A 24,248-nucleotide genomic window follows, 5' to 3' on the forward strand; every position below is an offset into this window, starting at 1 on the left:
CGGATGCTCGAACGGCCCGTTTGAATTTTGCGCTAAGGTAACGGATAATGGATTTCCCAGTCTACCTAGACCTAGTCTTTTTACCCTTTTTGCTACAACTCATGACAAAATGAGATTTTACTCGAAATAAGAAAAGCAAGAATGTTTCATGCTTCTCATGGTAGTAAAAAGTTTCTGCTCACTATCGTGAGAAGCATGATTTTGCTCGCTGGGCGCATCATAACGTCAAAAGCATCCGGAACACGGATTATCCGCTCGCTGTCCAATTGTACCCGAATAATCGTAGTTTCACGGATTGACGGATAACTGCACACACATACATCTGCGTACATTACGAAAACAAAAGTCCATAAAGTACTGCTGCTGGGAGGAAACTGTAGTAAAGTGCAACTTGCAGGAAATATGTGCTAATTGCCGTCCAATTCCATTCGCTTTCGTTTCGGGCTTTGCTATGGGCAATGAACAGTCACAGTTGAAAGGAGTTGAAATCAGCAAGAAAGCGATCCAGGTGACCGACTACTGGTCACTGTACAATGGCGAACTGCCGAACGCGAACGGTGGCGCACCGAGCAGTATATCCATATTCCAGGGTGAAACGCTAGTCAGTGGGCAGTTCTGGACGAATCAAAACCCACTCGAACGGGCGATAAAGAATCTTAAAATCTATCGCCATCCCTACATACTGAAGTACTTTGCCTCATGGAGCAAAGGTTCGCTGAAGATGCTTGCCACGGAACGGTGCCGTCCGCTGGCTACGTGCCTGAACATAACGAGCGACGTGCAGATATGTCTCGGGTTGCGGAACATACTTTGTGCGTTAATTTTTCTAATCGAACAAGCGGCCGTACGCCATTTAAGCATAAGCATTTCATCCATCTACGTAACGGATGATGGTGCGTGGCGTTTGGCCGGGTTCGAGCATCTGTGGCGAACGAACGATTTCAATCAAACGCTGCTGGAAAAATCTCAACCATATCGGTACACCAAAGCGATCGATTCGAACGAGCTCGTTGGCAAAGGTCAAGGATTGGAACAGTTTGCCTTCGGTGTGATGTGTGAGGAAATACTGCACAACAAAACGGACACCAACATTCCCTCGGTGGAAGACTTCAAAGCGTACTGTGCGACGCATCTGAAGCACGGGAATCCTGCCATGCGACCTAATCTATCTGCTGTGTTGTTGCATCCTATCTTCAATCATGACTTTATCTTGATACATTCCTTCCTGACCGAGCTACCACTGAAAGGAAACCAGGCCAAGCAGGAGTTCTTCATCAGCTTGGCCGATCGGTTACGTTCGTTCGATCCGGAAACGGTGGCCGAACAGATGTGCTCCCTGCTTCTGTCACGCATCGTGCTGCTCGACACAACAGCGCAGCTTTGTGTCACGCCCTACGTCCTGAGGCCGAAGAGTGACGATCTTTCGCTGGGACTGTTTACGCCCAAAATATTCTCGGCGTACATTTTGCCAAAGGTGAAGCAAGTGTTTTGCGTGCAGGACGCCCAGATACGGCTCATTCTGTTGGAATACTTCCCGGCGTATGTAGAGTTTTTTACCAAAGAGGATCTGCAAGACCACATACTACCTCAGGTTTGTATATAACAGGTGGGTAGATAAGTCTTAGTCCTAACCACGATAAAAGGCTTTTTTTGGCAAAATTTAATTTGTTTACCGAACTAAACTGCCTTCGAGAGCGAAGCGCAGTGCTTGACAGCGATCTTTTCTGTTTGTCAACTGTTTTTTCGAAGTCATTTTTAAAATATAGTTTGTCATTAGCCTTTGGCTCTGTCTGAGCGATTACTTCATCATTGGACCTCAATTCCTTGTCGGCCAATATTGTTTTCTGGTTTGTGTACAGGAAATAGTTTGTCTCTTTTGTTTCGTCCATAGTCAGCTCAAAAATTTCTTCATTAGTTAAAAAGCTTCAAACCATTCAAACAAGAGATTCTAAATGTTCCTTAGATATCGACTTCTGCTGCGAGATTCTGCTACATTTTATTACATTAATTTGTTCGCTCATGGCTTAACAAATAGTACTTAATTACTAATTACTGATTATGGAAGAATATAGGAAATGTGGATAGTGTAACTAGGAGGACAGATAAAGATACAGAAGTCGAAAAAAATGTGCCACTCAAAATTTTCAAGCTCTACGAATGATGTTTGGACGGTAATTTGACGGAATTCAAGCGACTCCAGACACAGCATTCTACATTCATACAGCGGCAACGGACCATGTGACTTTTTTACACGTTCTAGTCTTGAGATAGCTAAAGCAGTAGTAAGAGTCCAAATTATGGATGCATATAGAAGAACTTGCCTTGCCAAACGAACAATATAAGGCTTTTAAACATACTGGATTACTGAATTTAGATGCTACTCTTCGTATTTTTTCTAAAGATTATTTGTAGGCTTTGGTCACGGTAAAAGTATTGTTCATCAAAGTTCAGTTTAGAATCAAACCAAACACCAAGATCATTTATACAAAGTGTGTGGCTTAAAGAATTTCCATTGGTTTAATAATAAAATAGGAGAAGAGATCTGGAACGACTGGAACGATCTGGAAGTTAAAACAAAGCATTTTTAATTGCAAAGAAAACGGTCATTCGACGAACAGAATGTTCAAAAATTGTCAAGATGATTCGGTAGAGAGCTTCAGTCAATAGAGGACGACGAATAAAATATCTTTAGATCGTCATCATAACACAGAAGCATGTAAGAAGCATTGCAAAGATCATTGCTAAATAATACAAAAAGAAGTGGACCTACCACTAAAAACATTACCTTCAGGTACACCTGCTAAGAATCAATCTGATAGAGTATCCGCAATTTTTACTTGGCATGATCGGGAGGACAAGTAAAATTCAAACCATTCTGTTACTAACCTATCGATACCTATTCTAAACATTTCCTTAAGTAGAAGGCCGTGGGGGCGCTTATCGAATTATTGCTTCAATTAATGAGGCAAGATATAAAGAAATCATACACGATCGATTCAAAAGCGTTAGCAAGAGCACACAATCTAGAGATTCCACGGTAATTTGACACATCTGAACGATCTCCTCTTTTGTAAATGGGTGTTAACCAACTAGATTTCCAGATTATCGGTAAAGATGAGGTGCGAAGAGACAAAATTTAAACATACAGACAGGGAATTTAGAGGACTATTACCGCAGTTGATAATATTTTCTGGCATGTCCCTAAAATCTTGACAAATCGAACAAATAGTGCTAGTTGTCTGTGAAAGGAAAGATCTAAAATGCTGAGCAAAGAGATCGCTAATACCATTCGAATCAGAAGCCGCCTCCATCTCCAACAATGTTGTTTTACGGTTATCCAAAATCAGTTTATGTACTTTTTCAACCTTTTTCTGGCGAAACAACCAGAAAAAGGATTTTCTGGGTGACAGCGGTGTTTTGCGTAGGCTGTGCCGCTACGGTCACTTTTAAACTCACAAAACAATTACTTTGTTTGCAGGTGATTGTACAGAGTACGGGTAAAACTTCTCAAGCCATTATTTGATTTGAATAGTGTGTTTTTATTTCTTTTTTTTTGTGTTGCAATCTATACATCAGGACTATCAACTTATCTACCCACTTGTTAAGCGTCACAAATTCAATCATATTCTTCTATTAACTTCCCTATTTCTCGTCTATTTCCACTCCACACAGCTTCTGCTAGGGATAAAGGACACGAACGATGTCTTGGTGGCGAAAACGCTACTCTGTCTGGCCGATCTGGTCCCCATCCTCGGGTCCGCCGTAGTTATCGGTGGAAATCGTAGCAAAATATTCGCCGATGGAAGACCACAAGGCATACCGGATGCGGCGAACCCGTGGAGTGGAGTACGATCAATAACACCGGTGATCGGATCGGGAGAGTTCCTGTCCGGCAGTCCCGTGCCGGATGTTGGTGGTGACAATAGTACATCGTTCTCGTCGGTACTGAACGGTCCGGGCAATTTTAACATCATGCCCGAAAGGTTATCACCCGAAGGGGAAGATATCTACCAGACCAATTCCGATGTCGAGCTGGAAGTGGATGAGTGGAGTGATTGGGAAAACGATGGCAATGAACTGGCGGTAAACCATTTACGACTGATAGATGCAGCCGCGCCGCAACCGTTGCCATCGTCTGTTGCGCTCAATGGTACATTGGAGGAGAATCAACCGACGGCAGAGTCAAATGCTTCCACTGCGCTGTTGAGTAGAGAAAATTCAACCGAAAACAAAACCAAACAGACGAAAGGGTCGAGTCAAGCTGCGGAAAGTATAGAACGGTTAGACATCAAAACGCAACCATTCCGTAAGTCCGATTCGGCTGGTGGTGGAGATGAGTTTGATTTCTTCAAAGACATGGAACCGGTCATCCAGAAAGCAAACGTACTGCTTATCGATGAGGAAACAACACCGATAAAGCAGGACGATAGCACGGAACAACGTTCGAGCACGACACAATTGGTGGAGGAGATAAACCGACCCGAATCAGTCCCGGTGACGCAGCATGAGCTTAGCGAAAAGGAAGAAGAGCTTCCACTCGTCAATAGTAGTCGGTTAGAAATTAAGGTAGACGATATGATGGAAACCACCGAGGATGGTTGGGGCGACGAGGGAAACGATGAATGGTAAAGCGCTAACAGTGTAATGCGCTTTTGTTTTCTTTTGAGTTAGCAACTAAGCAATAAAGAGATTTTAAGAACAGTTACCCAACCTGTAACCGATGCGAGGTAAATTTGAATTATTCTCGGAGTCGGAATGGGTTATTATTTCAAAATTCTCGTATTGTTTAAATGCTTTGAGTTGCACGAAGCAGTGAAGGAAAAGTTCTTTTTTTCGGAACGGGACTGAACTTTTTTATTTTCAGAAAGGAACCTAACGCACCTGGTAGGCTTTTTAACCCTACTTCAACAAAAAATGAAAAGCGGCACAGTGTCTGGCTGTGTCTTTTCGCCTTTCGTCGTTGCTTTCGTTGTAATATAATGGAGCTTTACACACGGGAAATGGATGTAGGTTTTAACATTCTTTTTTTTTTATTTCTTCAGGAACGGCCTGACCGCATTGCACAACGTTTTAGCATTCTTATGGATAGAAAAATGTAGGTGCAAAAAAAACCTATGAAAAACTTCGTAATATTATTTGAACCTAGGTGTATTATTATTATTTATTTATTAATTTCATCGGACATATAAGTGTCTTAATGAATAGTGTCTTATTAACTAACAGAGTGATAACCTAAAGAGACGAATTGATCAATGTTAGACGCCTACGTAGACGCTCACAAAACGCAGATTGAGACATACCCAATTCATACATGTTGAGGTTTACATTAAATACGGTACACATTGCGTTCACTGGGTCCGATTGACCAAAAGTAATCCTGAAGCGAACAACCCGGATTATGTCTCGCTGCCTTAGACTCCTAGAGGGCGCAAAAAAGTTAACGGAGCTAAGGAGAGCTGAAGTATCTATTTCGTTGCCGATCAAACCAGCTACAAACATACACTGAGCTGTCGAACGACGAACTGCCAGTGGTTGGAGTCCCAAGAGAAGACATCGAGTGGGATAGTCTGGGCGTCGATCGTAGGGTTTCCATGGGAGGAGTCCAATGGCACATTGCGTAGCTTTTCGTTGTATTGTTTCTATGCGCTGGCTAAAGATGTGTGCTGCGGGTCACAAAACAACACTTGCGTACTCTAAGCCTGATCGGACTAGGGAACAGAAGAGCGTTTTAATAGTAGTAGGATCGCGAAACTCCTTTATCATACGAAATACAATACCTAGCATCTGATTACCACGGTTTATTAGATTTGTCATGTGAGGTCTAAAGCTGAGTTGCTTGTCAAGAAGAATCCCTAAGTCTCTAACACATTCAGGACGTTGAAGTAAATTATTGTCAATTAGAAAAGGACATTACTTGACATTTATCGACGGACAATGACAATGCATTTCTACGGCACCATAAACTAAAAACATCAATCGCATGTTGTAACCGAGCACAGTCTTCACTATCTTTCACCGCGGTGAACCGCTTGATGTCAAGCATACATAACTTAGTTAAAATCAGCAAGCAGTAATGCAGCATCATTAATGTAGAGTAGGAACAACAGCGGGCCGAGGATGCTGCCTTGAGGAACGCCAGATTTGCTGGTGAAGGCACGTGACACACTATCCCCAAGCTTAATACTGTATGATCGATCAGATAGATAGGATTTGATCCATTTGACCATACTATTGTCAAAATCTAGCAATTCTGTAATTTTGCCACAAGAATAGGATGCGACACCGAATCAAAAGCCGCCTTCAGGTCAGTATAGATGGCATCAACCTGGTACCCGGAGTCTAGATTTCTCTAGAACTGACGAATTCAACTAGATTTGTGGACGTAGATCGTTTTGGTACAAATCCATGTTGAGCAGGGCATATGTAATACTTTGCAGCAGCAAGCATTGAGTGGTGGAGAATAAGATCGAACATCTAAGCGTTCCATTGAAGGAACGGAACGAACCTAATAAGATCGACAAGAAATTCCCCTTACTAGTAGTGGAGGATACAACACACGGCTCAGAAGGACATCAGATCACCCCGAACATCCTCCAAGAAGAGAGAGAGCAATTGGGGAGCCGGGAAGCTAACGCGATCACACAGGTACATCTTACAGATGCGATCATGTGACTGCCCGTCGGTCCCAACAGTACCTTTCTGACTTTTTTTTTGTTATCAATATCTTTCTGGCCAAAGGACTTGCCTAGGTTTCGTAGTTAAGAGCACTCATTATTGTTAAAGCCTTGGTTTCGAAACAAAAATGGTACCAAAAATCTTGCTCCAAGTCATTTTGAGTGGACAGCTTCATCTTAGACATACATAGGCGCCAGCCTTTGCATAACAATCGGTTCAACTTACTATTCACCGTTTAGACGAATGCTGTGTCCCCTGGATTCAAGTTTCATCAACACCTAAGGCAACAGAAGATAAAGATTTACTTTTTTCCCATCATCACTGCTTTTGGAAAGTCATGCAATAACGACGAATGGCAGGAACCTGTTACATTTCGAAGTCTCTTCTCCATCTTCCTACAACTGTCGTAAAACTTGAATTTACGATCATTGCCTAACTATTTACTATTTCAATACCTTACTCTTCTTAGCTCTGGGATAAAGCTTGCTGTGCTGGTCATAGCTGCTCCAAATCAATTGCTAGGAAATATATGGAGTTGTGGAAATGATTAGTGTGTCACTGCAACCTTTCTTTCCGATGGTTTAGTCTCGCTAATAGGGAACAACAAACAGTATCGCTTGCTCAATAGAATAAGAAAACCCTATGCAGCATGTTGATAACGTTCCGTTCTTAAATCTCGTTCATACGAGCGAGATTTTGCCCTTGAGAGACCTCATCCAAGCGCATCTTTCAAAGAGTACAGCGCGAGTCAGAGAATCTCGCGACGTACCAGCGACGTACCAGTGGGTGCCATTTTAGATTTACCATGTGAACAAACGTGCTAATGTGCGAGGAGCTAAAAACTGCAGTAATACAAATCGTCTAACCTAATAGACTTTTTTTTTATTTCCACTAAATGCATCAAAACGGTGTCTCAACACATCTTAGCTTACACAACTAAAGTTAAAATCTAGGGACTTATTACTTTATCGCAAAGACAGAGAGAATGAAAGAGAGACAGCCACGTGAGGGAACTAGAGAGATGTTGGGAGAGGCATGTAAAATGTAAATGAACCATGATTAATTGAACCTAAACTATCCACTTCCTCGCGACACGCGGCCGGCCCCGATTTGACCTTTCTCCTTCGTTAATGGCCCGGACGGAGCTGGATGGCCCCGTTGGTGCGTTTTCTCATTTCCTGCCTTCAAGATCAACCAGAATCAGACTCCTATCGCAGTCCAAGAGCCACACCACGTTGTAGCGGTTTAAACGAGTCGCGCTAGATCGAGCGCTGGCAGCTGTGCACAGCGGATCTGCGGGTTATCGTCCGATGGGACGCGGAAAATATCACGCTGAACGCGTTCGACCTGTGCCGTATCACACATAAACCTAGCCGCACTGTACCCCGCCAACACCGTCTCCAGACGATCCTTCTTTACAAGCGACGCCGTGATGTCTTGCTGTTCGTTCACCGGTAACGAGTTGTCGATTTGCTCTCGGATGAGACAGGAAAGTGTCGGTCCAACGGTAGCACCGGTGACCGGCCACTCGGCGATGGCACCGACGATCAGATCGACATCGTGGACGGTTGCGTACGATGCTCGTATAATTTCCAAATCGTGCGGTTTCAGTACGAGCTCGAGGTCGGCCCACCCGGTGACCGGTTTGCCGTTGCACAACGTGTAGTAGTCGGTGTAGCGGGCGAGACCATGATCACGACCACGCTGAATGTCTAGCGCGAGCACATCCAGCCCGACGTTGCGTACACCGAACAGGAGATGGGCCATATCGTCCACGTAGGCCGTGTCGAGTGACATCGCGTTCTGACCGAGCACGGACCCAACCAGATGGGCGAAATAGTCCCGTTTGCGCAGATCTTTCGGCCGATAAAAGAGACGCTCCAGATCGTACGATCCTAGCGCGTTCGAGATTTCACCTGGCATCATCGTGTTGTAGAAGCGAATAGCGGCCGTTGCGAACTCATTGCTAACCCGATCGTCCTGTTCGGCGGTTGAATGTGGGTTGCGTGTGGCCCGTTCGCCTGCCACCGTTACCAACCATTCGCGGACGATTTTCTGATACAGTTTCACGTTGATTGTCCGTGCCACGGTAAACAGCTGATCGTCCGTCCAGCTCGGTTGTAGTTGGGCCAAATGTTTCGCCAGCCGATTGTGGGACCGCAGGAACAGTGTGTGCAGCAGGGTAATGTACGGATTCACGTTGACGCGCGTATCGCCGGAATCGTAGCAGACGGTTTCGAGATTGGGATCGGTCGCGCAGAGTCGATCGTTGCCCGTCTCTTGCAGATACTCGGCGGAGTCGTACAGCTGGGCACGCAATCGGCCACCTTTGCCCGCACGCAGGAACTTTGTATCGTTCGCTAGACTGCCGTACAGTTGCGACAGATCTAACCGGTTGGTGGCCTGGTTGAGCTGGTTTGCCGGTCCAAGATGGCAACCGTTCGCACCGAGCGATAGTGCACTGCGCACGTAATTCAAGCACGTTGCCCGGTACGTCTGATAGTACGGGTCGTCCTCAGGGACCTGGATCGGTTTACAGGAAGGATGCCGGTACCGGGGCAACAACTGGCCATGATCTCCCGAACAACATTCAATTCCCGTTCCGTCGTGCATCGTCTGGACCGTCGTTTTGGCGAGATCGTGCTCGATGAATTGTGTCCACTGGACGAGAGCGACCGAACGTGTGGTATCGTGCGGTTCCAGGTCCTTCCAGGCCGTATGAAACCGACTGGATACTTCCCGTGCAAGGGGCAACTCACCACCGGTCGTGCTGCGCCGGAACGCGTACACCCCGTCGTCGTACAGAGCGGGCAACAGCCGACGATACTCATCGTTATACTCTTTTGAAGCGATCAAATCTCGACATTGATCACCGATTGGTGAGGAAGGAAGGAGCGTTCCGCTGAGATATAAACCACACTCGTACGATGAAACACCGTTCGGTATGCAGTAACGATTCACGAAGAAGGAAGACGCTCGGAGAACCTTACGTGCAAGAAGATCTTGCTGCTCAGTACTTGGGGTTGGATAGCCATCGAGGATCTGTGCGTACGTTGAGCCACCCTTGACGACTTTTCCACGCGAACCAGCGGCCAGGGAACCTTCAAGACGTTTAGATTTTTCAAATATTGTCTCACTGTACTCTAGCGCCTCCTCGAGATTAGCTGCGGTTGCAAAACGGGACAACCGTTGGGCTAGCGGTGGATCTAATCCGTAACAATCTACTTGATCGGTTCCTGTGCCACGACCCTGCACTGCCAGTGCAAGCAGTGCAACGATGCACAATACAAACACAGACTTACACATCGTTGTTCGATATCACACCTTTTAACAGTTTGTCTTTAAATTTCAAATTTTCACCCACAAAAACACTTCCCCAGTCTACCACCCCGGAACAAGCACGATCAGCGACTAGTGCAGTACGATGGAGAGATGTAATTCTGTCGAACTCACCCCGAACGCGAAGGGCGCTGGGCGGACGCGCGTCCACTCGGTCGGATCGCTAGCGAAGAATTAAATCTTCTCGCTTCGCATCGATGTTTTTGTTTACTCCAAACATTATCGCGCACACTTCCTTCGCCCGTTGTGAGACGATGGATGGCGCAAACAAGTTCAGCCACAAGCTGTGCCTCTCATGCGGTCACCGCGTTGCCTTATCGGATCGGTGCTTTAGGGTGTGTGTGTGTGTGTTTGTGTGGCCTTTCCCTTCTCCGTGTTTCTTGCGCGATGCGTTTAAACCTTCTGGGATCGGGGAGGTTCGCGCTCTTGTGTGGCGGGATCGTCAACAAAATCGTCGCGATCAACGTGTGTTCTGTAGTCGTTGCGTGATGGAACGCTCGCGGAATAGTCAACACGTTCGTCATTATTGATCGACGCAAAGTGCGCGCACACACCGTCGTGTGGTGACACATACCGGCATACTACTACTGCTACTTAGCTCGGCCACACACCTTCAGAGGACCGGGAAGTGAATGAAAACTAAAAAGCAGAAGAAAAGTCTCCACTAACAAGGACGTGATGAGACTGTCAGACAAGGGAGGCACAACGAATTTCAACGAAACGTCCCTTAGGCAGTGGGGAACAAAAAACTAGCCAGCTTGGGTGATGTACTTGTTCTATTGAAAGTCGAATTGGAAATGCATTGACAGACAGCTTTGGCTGCTCTTAGTAGGAAGGAATCCGCGATCGGTTTGAGAGGATAATTGGACGCAATTAAACCGGTACGGCGATGGTCAATGTTAATTTCTAGCGATCAGAGCGAGTGCAGTTGGCGGATCTTACACTTCTACACTACGTTTGTTGTGTGCGGTGCCTTGTAGCTCTGGAAAACACGCAAACGTGTAATGGTTGTGTTGCATTGTATTGCACTATTATAGCTTAAAAGGGGAAAATGATTCATCAGAGAAAATTACTTTCTGTTTAACGAACTTGCGATTTACCCGATCTAACTACGATCGCGAAAACGACACAATGGACACAAAAGAAAAAATTAAATCGGAAAAAAACGAGTATAAATCGTAAATGATCAAGTAGTACGATCGAACTCTTACGTGAAACATCACCCATTCGTTAAAAATTCAAACAGACAAAGGCTCGTACCCACTAGCCGGTTGTGAATCTGCCGCAATCTGGAATGGGCCGGCCCGCAGTTGCTGTGCGTCACGTTAAATAGGTCTTTAAAAACCGGTCGGTGTACGGTTTGCGGTTGAACTCAATACGTGGATCGGCTACTTGCTCGTTCTTTAATGAGCACCATACTTTATAGATGTAGCATTATTTACGTTTTCTAATATTGTGAGTGCAATGCCAACGGTTCTTTTTCCTACCGGATTTGCACATAAAGATGCACTTTTAGGTTGGGTGGGTTTTCCTTTGGTTATGGTATACAACAGAAGGGAATTTCATAAATCTGACAAACAATTGAAAAAACAACAACAAAAAACGCCATCGGTCAAAAAGCGATGAATCATGCGAAAAGTAACGTAAAATATGTGTATTTACACTTATTAATAATATAATTTTGGTTAAAAAAAAAACAAGCTTCACACCCAATACAGTTCTTTCGAGACAAGATGAACAATATGCAAGCCGCTTTTATCTCTCTTTCGCTTCATGGTTTCAAATAGCTCACGTTAGAATAATTTATTCATATATATAGGGTTTCACTTTCCGTCCTACACAGACGATTTAGGGGTTTTTCTATATATATTTCTGTAAACGCCGTATTCATTGTTGTATTTGTTTTTTTGATTAATCCACTCTTTACATTGTGCCTTTGTACGGGGTACCGTTTTAGCAAGCGGAAGCATAAATGTAGCCAAACTATAAATGTTACATGCCGAAAAACAAAAAAAGATCGTCCATCCAAGGCGTACGCCCAGGCCCATCAAGCATTTGGGCACCCTTTTAATGCTAATGATTTCGTTGGAAAAATTTATCGTTTTGTATATCACTTGCAGAATCTAACTAAACTTTTGCTCAAACCACACGCAAAATCTTATCGCCAAAAACTTAGTTTGTAAACTTGCATCCGTACTGCATCATTCTGATTTGTATGTACACTCCTGTACGATGGTCACTACGGATAGTGAGGACTAAGGAAAGCGTGGCTAAATTATACAGCTCTCTCTCTCTCTCACTGCATTGCTTTTGCTAACCCCGAACAGGAATTTTACTGGACATACCTTTCCGCCGTATAAGTGACCATCGTTAAATGAAGGAGATGGTATTTGATTGCCTATTTTAACTGCTTTCTCTGCTAAACTGGATGGATGGTTCTGTGTAGTTGCTGCAACCTGGTTTTGCGAGGCTAGTTGGGCTATGTGTGTTTGCTGCTGTTTGGAAGAAGCTTGCTGTACAATACTCATCGTTACATATTTTCTCTTCCTTTTAAACGTACCAATACAAGAATTGTACAGTCTGCTACATCTTATTGTCCTTCTGGCTTGATGCGGATAAGCGTACGTATATGTATATGTCAACATACACACGATTTGTAGGTTCTCTTTCCTATCTTTCAACACATGTCGATGCAAGCGGGCAGCAAAACGAGCAGTTCTCGAAAGGGAAGCAAAACAGAAGCCATCAGAAGAAGCTGGACAGAATTATGAAGACGGTTACGTTTAGCGCGTTTCAGATGTGCCTATTATATTGCTACGGATTCTAGTTTGCAGACTAATTGACGTGTACCGCGACTCTGCTGCCTTGTGCCGTTGTCCTCGTTGTGTTTATGTCGAAAAGATTTGGAGTTAAAGTGGTGAATTTCGATTCGAAAAGTTGTGTGTTCCATGATTTACAGATTGAAAATTCGTCGATATATTATTGTGTAGCTGCGAGAGAAACCTGTTAACTATTATCTCTCCCTTATCATTTTTGTGTATTTGGGGGTGTTTTTTTTTTTTCGTTCGTAAACGAATCTAAAAAGCCAATAAGCTGTCTATAAACTGTATATCGTATTTATATATAAAACTGTAATCTATCTGTATTGATGGCGATGGCCATCATCGCTTCCCCGTTTTTATATTTGTGGTTGCCTGTAATGGATGATATCATTTTTTCGAGGCACGTTGCGTTAAACTGTTCCATCCAAACGACACAGGTCTTGAAACGTCGCGCTCTGTGTATCGGTTTTGTTCCCTCTGCATGAACTACGCACAGACCACCCAACAAAAACAAATTTTCATGCTTGATCCTCTGTAATCCCATTTGTGATTTTTATCGTTTAGCCTTTTTTTTCCTCAGTCAATATCCTACCATGATGTTTGTCTAGGCCCTTTTACGAAATTTCATATCGAAAATTCATTTACTATCAAACCAGTACACAACACAACTCAGTTCAAGGGTTGTTTTTTAGCAGATTGTTTTTGTAATGTGCCCCAAAAATCTTTTGGTATCATGTGAAGGTGATATGATTATCAAACAATATTTATGTTTTTCTTTTTTTCTCAGAATTTTAATCCCTAACTGTATTAAGCTGCTTCACCTTCAGATTTGTTGGCTAGAAATTTCTTACATTATAAAGAGTGTGAATGTGTTCTATTGTGAGGTTTATGGTTTACAGACTATCGTTTAGAACTCTCATTGCGGTTACGCTGCAAATGTGAAAGAAGTGGAATGATTAGTAAATAACATGGAAGAAATTATTATGTCCTAAACTAAAATGCAACCAGTGAGCGTGTGGTAAAGAAAAATCAAACAAAAAAGAAAACGAACGAATATTTGAGATCGCATAGCTTTAGCATAGTGTGTATTTCATGTTCAAATGAAACTAAACCATCCATCCAACAGTAGTGGGTATGGGGTTGCAATAGGGAAAATTTGTTCGCAAACTAACCATTGCCTACAGTACAGTTGTAAACCTAATGCCGTAAGGGAACGTAATTCTACAGCAATTTGGATTGTGCATTGTGTGTCGAAAATTTTGCAAATAATTTGTATATATGCGTGTGTATTTTTTAAACGAAAAGCTCAAGTACTAGCGACACATACATTTTAATATTTATCAAGTACTTAAAAAAACGTAAACGTTCTTAAATATAAACGATACAATATTGCTGCTACTCTTAACTTAAAATATCAAACGCCCAGCTAATAACAAAAAAAAACACACACATTCAAAAGTTCGTGAATGACTGAATTAAGAGAAACATTTTTGCTTAGCAATTCTGTTCTGTTCATGCGATTTCTCACACACTTTTTTATCAATTTACAATATTCCAAGAGTGGTAAATAAATAGATATTTAATCGTCGGTTTCGTATACTAACTTAACTTATTATGCAACGATCGTCAGTTAGCATGACTTTTTGTTTATCCACTGACTAACTTTCAAATAGATGCACAAACGCAGAGTAATATTTTGCTTCGATTTTGTGATGGTGAAGTTGTGCAGAAAGCAACAGTCAGGCGCGTATCGTGAACATTTGTCTGTATTTGTATTATACATAATAAACTACAACAAAAAATGTATATCCCGTGCGGATGTCGTCCAAGCGCACTAACTAAGCTATTACAAAATAAATTGTTACCATTGCTTCTTTTTTTAGCACAAACCTTTTTCCAATATTCCATTTTCACTTAAAATTTATCCACCAGGATGTGTATGCGTGTGTGTATGATGTGAGATTAGCAAGAGGTCCGTGTTCGAAACGAGATTTAGTTTGCCAAGATGCCATGATAACCACTGCCGATAAAACTCGTCAATGTAGTGTATTCTCACTGATAGCGAAGACAACTTTCTTCCCTCACACTTGGCGAAAGGTTCACAAGTGGAAGAGTGCATTGATGCAAAAGGTATCATCTTCTCTACTGGGTACTGATGGGAATTCCCACCAACGACTCTAATGGAGCATCACGCGTTTCTTCAACAACGATTCTATTTCAGGTTTCCGATCGTAGTTGTTATTAGTTTGTTCATCCATTAATTTACGAGTGTTGTGATGCATTTTGTGGAATGAAAGAAAAGACAAAGAAAATGCATGTATAAATTATTCACAAGTAGAATATTTTTTCCCCTCCCTTTAAAACAACACTAATCTGATAAATTCACAATTGTACACTTTACAAAACAATAAGTTTGAAATTGAAATCAAGCTTATACGGTAAACGCAAAAGAACGAAAAAATAAACCAACATACATAAAACCGCATGTTAACATTCATCACAGAATACTTCCCGCCTTCGGTAGCGGGTGTATTGAACTAGCTCTCCGTCTTCTATACACATTATAAATGAATAAAACCTATGAAAAAATTATTCAAACATACGCGTGATGTTTGAATGCTACTAAACCGTACAAAACAAAACTATTCCTTAAAAAAAATGTTTTACCACAAGCAATACCAAAAGCCCCTAATACGCATGGTTGGAGAAAATTCGGTACCCATTAGGATCGCGCGTATCATCCACAATGTCGCTTGTTAGCCACGGATGATCGAGTATGTCCTCGCTGGAAAACCGTAGTTCCGGATCTGATTGCAGCATGTTGATGATTAGATCGCGCACACTATCGCCGATGTTGTTCCAGTACGGTGCGGGAAAGTCGAAGAACCCATTCAGAATGGCATCGAACAGTTGCTCCTGCTGATTGTCGGGCGAAACGAATGGTGGAAAGCCGCACAGCAAAATGTACAGAATTATGCCGGCAGCCCAAACATCGATCTGTGGTAAAACAAAATTGAAATATTTTAATGGTTTTTCGAAAACCAGTCAAAATTAGCCTCATATATTCCTCAAATACCTTAACACCGTAACCGGATTCCATCAGAATTTCCGGTGCCACGTACGTTGGTGTACCGCAGATTGAGAGTAATGGTTCCGTTACTTCACAAGCTAGACCAAAGTCTCCAAGCTTCAGTAGAACCACATTACCATCAGTATCCAATTCCACCTAAAATTATATGGAGGTGAGTCGCATGAGCTTCACGTCAAAGAGATTACACTATGCCAATTCCCATTACATACCAGTAAGTTCTCCGGCTTAATATCTCGATGGACGATGCTAAGGGCATGCATGTACGCCATCGCTGAAGCTAAGTGTTTCATCATAATCTTGGACTGATTCTCAGAAAAGCGTGTCACACGCGTTATGGCATCGAATAAATCGCCACCACGTACTAGCTCCAGCACAAGATACATATTCTTCATCGTTTCAATATCGTGCACTAGCTGTATAATATATGGATGATTTAGTTTTTTCATAACACGAATTTCTGCCGCTAGATAGTGATCCTGCGAAAATAAGAACAAAAATCAGTTTAATTCGTTCAAATGCATAACAGAGGAGTTCATTTGCTGCACTTACCTTTCCTGAGCATTTGGATTTGTCAATAATTTTGAGTGCGTATTCGGTATTTTTTTGCTTATCTTTCAATTTCAGTACTACGGCGAAGTTTCCATCACCTAAATAGGATAGAAAGCATATACAATCGATTAAAAAAATACAACCATCATGCTAGCAATTTTCGCGCAAAATCGCTGCAAAGGCCAAACACTCACCAATGATTGAACCGAGCGTATATTTGGCCTGCAACTCTAGCGGCAACGAGTCCGGTAGGATGCCACCGTTGAGCGCGGATTCATCCACACAAACGAACGTGTCATTGTGACTCTTTACGGGCATCTTGGGCTTTGGTCCTGTCCTAGTTGTACTGCTGCGTAGCATTTTACGGTGGGCGGCGATGGCTTTGCTTTCCTCTGCTTCTAGTTCGAAATCGTTAATTCCGACCCGCTCGTTGCCGTACGCAAAGAACACATCATCGTCGTCGAAGAACTGTGCTAATCGTTGCACCGGCACACCGGACACGGTAAACACCTTCCGCACGCAGCCCGTATCGAGCTTGACGCATTGCGTGATCGCCGTCAGCACGTGCTCGTAGGTGGGACTGTTCCGTTTGTTTAGCAATAAGCGCATGATCTGCGGCAAACAAGGGCACAGGTCGCGTAAAGAAGAAACCGAACAGTGGGTAATAGGTTAGGAAAAGGTTGCTACTGCTAATCAGCTTAGTGGCATCAGTCTGCGAGCATCATGCCACGGAGCCATGCGTTTTACCTTTCGAGGTTTCACACCATTCCTTATGAGTGTTACAATCCTGGGATGCACCACGGAATCGATCTCTTTTAGCGGTGTTGAACCATTCGAGCCACCGTTCTTTACTGGCGACAGTGGGCGTATTATTCTGCAAACGAACCAAAAAAAGAAAAACAATCGACGATAAAATTTCGGTCTCTGCACTCAAACCGCACTTGGAATGCTATCTAGTCTTGCATACCTAGACAGTCTGTTGGGATTCTTGGTGTTTGTGTTAGATACGTTATAGTCCATTCGCTTGAAACCTTCATTGTTGCAGGAACATACGTAACATTTGCCATCTTCCAGATCATCCACCTTTTCGATCTTTTTACCATCGAGGGTGTAGATGGCGCGTATCGCACTGGTTAGCGTTACGCTGTCCTCCAGCAGCCTCGTCAAATCTTCCGTTAAACTATCAAAAGACCTAGAATGGCAAAGCAAACCAAACGGCATTTAGCGCATCGACGATAGGAAATGTTTTGCAGAGTGTGATTCGTGAGAGATCGTGTCCCATTTACCTATAGCGCTCCACCGATACCGGTATCGTGCTACCGGGATAGAACTTGTCTCCATTACGAAAGAATCGTATCCTCTTTGCCTTCTTCGCCGGCGTCCGACTGCTCGAGATGCGCTTCTTTAGTGTGTTTGATTTGTTGTTTACTCCACCGCTGAGATCGAGATCGATCAGCTCCTTCTCTAGCTCCGAGTTGGAGCTCGTTCGACTGTTGCTTCGACTGAGTGTCGAAGTTGTATGGGTGCTAACTTCCATGCCACCTTTTTGCTGCTTCTTTACTGCCTGGCTCGCCAGATGGTGCGCTGATCCTTCGGCGGCGTCTTATGCAAGCAATCCTACGAAGGGTGTCTCACCCGTGGAAAGCTTCGAGGTCACGGAAGGAAGGAATGTACACACTCGCGGTCGCCGCTCACCTTGTTAACGAGCTTCTGTAAATAAGCAAATAGAAGGTACAGTCAATATTTCGAACGTGAAGAATGTGAATCGCCCGCATTTCCACTCCCAAAACGAAAATTTTCTCCCATTACCATACTACCCGCAAACGAAAATTCGGCAAACAGTAACACCCGCATAACTATCATTATCATTTACAATGCTAGCATTTGCGATTATCAATCATCCATCCTGCAATAAGATTTCACTCCCCATCCGCACGTCAATGGTTATGATTACGCGTTGATGTAAGTGTAAATTGGAAAATCAAACCCAAAGGAATTGCAAAGGTCTACGTTCCATTTGAGTAAACACAGCCTGTAAAGCTATTGAGAATACCGTTGCTGATCGAAAATGGAACATCGTTAAACTTACTTTCGATAGGAAAAAATAGGTTAATTAATCGCAAGGAAATGATTGCAATTGCGGGATGGATTTTGAAGCAAGCTGCCAAGTTGAGAATTGGAACAAACAATTTGCAAAGCGGCCTGTAGTTAATGTTTAATTTAATTTTACATTTGATCTGCTGGTAATGCAATTGAACATTAGCTGGTTTATTTTCAGCCTATTTCTTAAAAATATTACACCGATACATTAAGAGGTAGGTACAGCAATACGGTCACGGCACGGATAAATAATCATAAAACATGTTTAATAGCTCAATACACGATTACACTAGCTTTGTTTAGTCAATCTTTTAAGACAATCGTTCTTTTTAGGACCGTGAGTACTGATTACCCAACTGTGTGGTGTTAGCCAGTCTAGAAATCCATAAAATGGCCAGCGTGTCGTAGAAAGTTGCTAAGCCATACAAAAGAAAAAGACACATATCTAAATATCCAAAGATTTTGCATAGAATATTAACAAGATCAAGATCATGTCCCATGCTATCGTATCTTTAGAAAACCTAGAAGAGTTTTTATTATTGCTTTTTCATCAATTCAAACCTTGCACTAAAAATATGCTCCCTTTTTTTAACGGAAAAACGCTAAACATGTAAACAAATCCAACAGCACAGTATGTTTGGCCGTCTTCTGCATTGAACTAATCACTCTCTAACCTTTGAAAAGTTTACAACACACCAACCTTGAACCTGTGTGCTCGTTGCGTTGCGTGCTTAAATGTAAATAAAAACATAATCCCATTAAATCTACCCAACACACATGAGTTTCTTGAATGCGTGAAAAGGGTGTAACTTCTAGAATAATGAAAGAAATGTCGTGTTTTTCTGCATAGTGTAAGAAACAGGAAAAACATCAAAAAATTTGTATAAAATAGTCACATTTCATTCACATTTCATATTTATATATTTTTTGCAAACAGGTCAAACTCTCTCCGGTTAAGTCCGGGAACATAGTGATTAAAACTGCAGCTTTTTAATATCAGAAATAAAACTTCACATGAAATCCCAGAGTATTCGCGAATGCATAAGGCGTCTGGTGATGCCTTGTAACCACAGTTAATGTTCAACTTGTCGTTGTTGGCAAAACGAGCAGCATGCGAAAGTGCAGCAATAACGGTTTCTGCTTCTTCGCGCCCATCAGTGTTTTTGGCCCAGGGCAACATACCCGTAAAACTTATTACAACGGGAACACACTGGGGCACAAGCATCGACGGGAACCAACACACAGCACGAAGATTGCAAATTTCATTGCCTCATTGACGCCTGGAAGTCGGTAAAGGCCAACGGCCAATCAGTGCATAAGCGACATTGGTGGACCCCTTTTAGGATTCATGCGGAACATTTTCTCTAATATGGGCCTTCCCCCTAATGATGCGTGGCCTAATGTTGTTTAAGATTCTTTCAGCTAGTTATGCATTATGTTTTGTATAGAAGTTAATTGTTGCTTTTTCCAATATAATTTCAATTAGCTTCACTTTGTACATCAACCAACAGCACAGGCAAATTGTGTACTTGTGATAGCGATGTTTGCTATGCCAAGCATACGCAAAGCAGATTACTGACGACTATCAACTAGAACTCCATAAAATTTGTGCGTCATTTCAACAGTTGGAAGATACTCGCACACTAGTCATAATTGATTTCTGACTTAGTTGCCCGAACACGATTTACGTAACCCCGCCAACCATCCACTCGTCTCTTCTCTCCTTCTAGGGTACGATATGGACTACCACCACCCACCGTCAATCGGCACACGAAAGCCGTTACTAAATGACCGAGAGAGCGAGCAAAAAAAAAAAACAACCGTGATATACAGTACATTACATTTACAGTGCCTAGGAGCTTCTGAAAGGGGTGGATAGGTTTTTCTATTATGGATTCGCTCGATGGCGTAATGGAATCGATCGTTCAGTTTGCCGGGGACCTGGACTGCATAACCAAGCAACGGTCTCGGTGGTGGTGTGGCCTATCGTTACGCTAATTTCCTGGCCACCTGCATCGCCAGCGAGTTGTGGTCGCGAAAGTAGCAAAAACCCGAAGATCGTACGATGTTTTTTGTTTGTTCAAGGACGGAAACCTTCAGTTAAGAAACGATAGTGTTGCTGTAGCTCCACTTTCAGATAAAAACGATTTCGCAGACTGACCTCTAAGCTATCCCTAGTGTACACAGCGAAACTTCTGCTTTCATTTCTTGCCGATCGGATGGGACATTAAGGAGAGATCGGTTTTTTACTATTTTAACCCATGTGAGAAGAACCAAGTACGAGAATGTTAGTTGTGTTCGTAGTTTAATTTCCTAAGATTAAAACTGATAACAACAATCTTTATTCCTATCTGGATAATCTTGGATGCAAAGCTTTTCTTTAACTAGAATTAAGAAGTACATCAAACCCAAACTACTTGCTGTAATCACTATGGTTTTTAAAACAAATTCTAACTTTTGGAGATGCAGATGTAAATTTAATGTAATTAAACATGGATCCACAGATCAGATGTCAAAAATATATTTAACAAGATGGACTCTTTTAAACTTAAAATAAATAAATAAAATACGATGTTGTACAAAACTTGTTGTCTAAATGACAATCTCATGTGACAAAGAGCAACTGACGGCGCCTGTGAAAAATCGCAACTTCAGATTGAATTTGGCAACAATTATTAGATTTTTTAGCTAACTTCTAGCGGAGGATCGTTTCCAATCTTTCTGTAACCATAGTCGGAATAATAAGGGTTCGTTTTGGTATAGAAAGAGCTAAAAAAATGCTGTTAATGTTCATAACAGGCATGTGTTATATCCCAACTAACTGTAAAAGAACCTCCCGGAAAAGGGTGGCAAAATATTTTTTTATTTATATGCAAATAATAGCGTGCGGCTGGCCAACTTTAGCGAATATCGCAAACGCCTATGAAATCCTTGACCATTGATATAAAAAAAACCCAACACATTAGCGAAACAGCAAAAATAGATACAAAATCCTACCAAATGACAAAAATTTTTACTGATTCGCTATAGTTCTTTTCTTCTTCTTCTTGTCTTAACGACCTCTCCCTACGGTCATGCTTGCTGGCCATCGCAAATTGCTTTCTAGACTGCCGATACCACATAGTTGGTCAGTCAGTCCTCACTACGTGGGGACGATCCGGATGGTATTTGAACCCCGGTCCAGCCGTTTAAAGGCCGGCGCCGCTGTCGCCTACACCACCGGGCCCCTATATTCGCTATAGTATTAGGGGTTTTTATATCAGTGGTCAAGGATTTCATAAGCGCTTGCAATTTTCGCTAAAGTTGGCCCAGCGAACGGTATCATTTGCATTTCCCTTCAATTCTTGAACACAGGATTTCAACAAAGTTTAATGTTTAGAGTTATTTCAGACAGTTTTAAGCTCATTGTGATCCGCGTCTTTGTTTGACGGGTACGTTTCAATATTTTTAAATCCTTATAATTTACAAATCAATGTTCTTGATTAGTAGGAATCAACTGGTAACATTTTTGTTTCCGTGAACATCTTTAATATCTTTTCTATCATAGACTCAAGACGCGTTAAGCGAGTATAAGCATTCAAGATAAATGCGATTTTTTTCCGTCGATCTGGCAAGCATTTATTTTCATCCTATTCTGATCACTGCAATGCGTTTGACAGCCCACAACCTGAATTACTCTCGCATGTGCAACCAATGCTCCTTTCCTTCGATCGGACCACAGCAAACCGATCGCCATACTGCCGTTTTCCCAATCAGACATCGATGATTTACAACCACTTCGATTAGAATTAATTGTAACACCAGCGTCACGGCACCCGGTAGCAATTACAATCGCTCGTGCCACCGCGGCCACGCTTGCACGAGGCGGGTAGATGGGCCTTGGCTTTCCCTTTCGAAAACGAAATCAAGCGCATTAAATGGGGCTCTGGCAGGCCCATGGTCTAGTGCCGAGAAGTAAAACTTTACAGCTCAAACCGCCCCCCCCCCCCCCCGGGTGAAAAGTGAACCAACCATCGGATGGCTTTGGGAGAAAGCGTAGCCGAAAACCATCATTAATACCATTAGTTTTTAGACCAGACTTTCGTGTGGCCCCGCACTGTTGTCGCTGCATCACGTAAACCGACCTGAAAACGCCGTCATGCTATGGACAGCGGCCGTTTGAAAGTCCACGGCGGACAGTTAATGAATAATTTTTCTACATAAAATCTGTTACTTATTGCTCTTTAACAATCTAATAAACTGTTAGGCCGGATGATTAGTTAGAGGGAGAAAAAAATTCAACCCAAAAAAAATAGGTTTATTTAGGTGTAATAAGGACCTAAAGTGGTACCAGAAGGCTCTGAACCATGCGTAGCAGTAGCCCAACCCGTGGGACCCCTCCCTGAAAGCATATGGTTTCTTACACAACATCATTAAGTTGTGGCTAATGCGCAGGCAGAGCCAATCGTAAACGTAGGTATCATCATCCATTACCGCCCATGAAAGGAGCAAATAAAAGCCACAAAAAATCGATGAATCATAAAGCCCGGCAATAGTTATGCTCTCACTGCTTTCCGGAAACATTTTGTAAAGAACGTCCGTGCGTTGTAAGACAACCCACAATACTTTGACAACAAGCCATCGATGAGCCACGTTTTTGTTGATAAAAAACGGAATTTCTTATCATCGAAAATGTTTCATAACCTAAAAATTGGGTTATCTCAGAGGTTATGAATTCAATAATAGCATGATACAGATTTATTAGTCTGATTCTTTATCAACATTTCGGAGTTGTGACACACAAGTTAGGGTTGTTTGTAGGTATGTCAAACAGATTTTTGCATTTCTTATGGTTTTGGGGGAATTTTATTCCATTCGTGAACACAAAAAAGGCGGTTCAAATAAACAAAAAAAAAAAACGCCACACAAAGCATAATGAAAACAGCAATTAGCAAACACATAAACACAAACATTGAGGGGTGCAATCCCTATCGCTAATAGCGTATCCCTCAAGCCAACCTTATCGATTTGATCAATATTCATTCATAACCTGTCACTCGAGAACCCAGTATCAACTGGGACAGCATGGCGGTCGCAACACTTTAGACAGTCTAGGCCACCGGACCCGGCCTATCCTTAACCTTGTCGCCGGTCAGTCGTCTTGATAAGATGTCACTGTGTTTGCCCCGGCCAGTCGCCCGAGAAAACAAAAACAGCGACAAGCAACTGACTCAAACGTCAAACAGCACACATTGCTCGTTGTAATAGTTTTGTTTCCTTACCGGAAGTGCCAGCCTATCCTTCCGGACTTTGTTTGCCGCCTATCTTAGTCAGGGGTTTTGGTGGCTAAACGGTGCTCAGTTACAAATCCGGAAAAGATGAATCCCTCTCTCTCTCTCTCTATCTATCTCTCTCTCTCTCTCTTTACCAACCACGAAATTGTTTTCGAGATCGAGATCATGAGCTTCTCCCCTAGCGGTGTGTTTAATATCAAAATATTAATAAACGTTCCACCTGAGGGATTTACGAACATGCACACACAATGAACCGCCACGGGGGTAAATATTCTTTACGCCTTAATACGCCGGATTCAACTGCTTTCGAGGTTATTTACTTTTCTACGAAATCTTTCCCAAGTTTGCCGCTGCTTGCTAAGGCCCGGAACATTATCTTTCACCAATTTTAGTATAACC

General features: G+C 42.6%; 3 protein-coding genes across 3 annotated transcripts in view; 1 reads left to right on the plus strand and 2 right to left on the minus strand.

Annotated features, from left to right (window-relative positions):
• Positions 1-417: 417 nt before the first annotated feature.
• Positions 418-4,705, plus strand: LOC126564478 (protein-associating with the carboxyl-terminal domain of ezrin). Its single transcript, XM_050221537.1, has 2 exons — positions 418-1,591; positions 3,673-4,705. The coding sequence occupies exons 1-2, from the start codon at positions 452-454 to the stop codon at positions 4,627-4,629; spliced, it is 2,097 nt and encodes a 698-aa protein (XP_050077494.1). The 5' UTR covers positions 418-451; the 3' UTR covers positions 4,630-4,705.
• A 3,212-nt stretch (positions 4,706-7,917) lies between these two features.
• Positions 7,918-9,981, minus strand: LOC126564237 (peroxidase). Its single transcript, XM_050221226.1, has one exon. It carries the CDS (start codon positions 9,979-9,981, stop codon positions 7,921-7,923), a length of 2,061 nt encoding a protein of 686 aa, XP_050077183.1. The 3' UTR covers positions 7,918-7,920.
• Positions 9,982-14,978: 4,997 nt separating this feature from the next.
• The window catches only part of LOC126564327 (serine/threonine-protein kinase GL21140), a 38,407-nt gene continuing 29,137 nt past the window's right edge, over positions 14,979-24,248 (minus strand). Inside the window, exons 2-10 of the mRNA XM_050221333.1 lie at positions 17,763-18,028; positions 17,444-17,668; positions 17,224-17,350; positions 16,671-17,088; positions 16,477-16,574; positions 16,137-16,403; positions 15,913-16,062; positions 15,556-15,833; positions 14,979-15,048 (exon numbers count right to left, since the gene is read on the minus strand). Of these exons, the coding sequence (XP_050077290.1) occupies positions 14,979-15,048; positions 15,556-15,833; positions 15,913-16,062; positions 16,137-16,403; positions 16,477-16,574; positions 16,671-17,088; positions 17,224-17,350; positions 17,444-17,668; positions 17,763-18,013 (1,884 nt within the window). The 5' untranslated portion in view covers positions 18,014-18,028. The remainder of the gene's footprint in view (positions 15,049-15,555; positions 15,834-15,912; positions 16,063-16,136; positions 16,404-16,476; positions 16,575-16,670; positions 17,089-17,223; positions 17,351-17,443; positions 17,669-17,762; positions 18,029-24,248) is intronic.

This window comes from Anopheles maculipalpis, chromosome 3RL (assembly GCF_943734695.1).
Source record: "Anopheles maculipalpis chromosome 3RL, idAnoMacuDA_375_x, whole genome shotgun sequence".
Taxonomy (NCBI): Eukaryota; Metazoa; Arthropoda; class Insecta; order Diptera; family Culicidae; genus Anopheles; species Anopheles maculipalpis.

Coding starts and splice junctions, on each gene's coding strand:
- LOC126564237 (XM_050221226.1), bottom strand. CDS start 9,981: ATGTGTAAGTCTGTGTTTGTATTGTGCATCGTTGCACTGCTTGCACTG.
- LOC126564478 (XM_050221537.1), top strand. CDS start 452: ATGGGCAATGAACAGTCACAGTTGAAAGGAGTTGAAATCAGCAAGAAA. Junction 1,592..3,672: donor AAGACCACATACTACCTCAG/GTTTGTATATAA, acceptor CACTCCACACAG/CTTCTGCTAGGGATAAAGGA.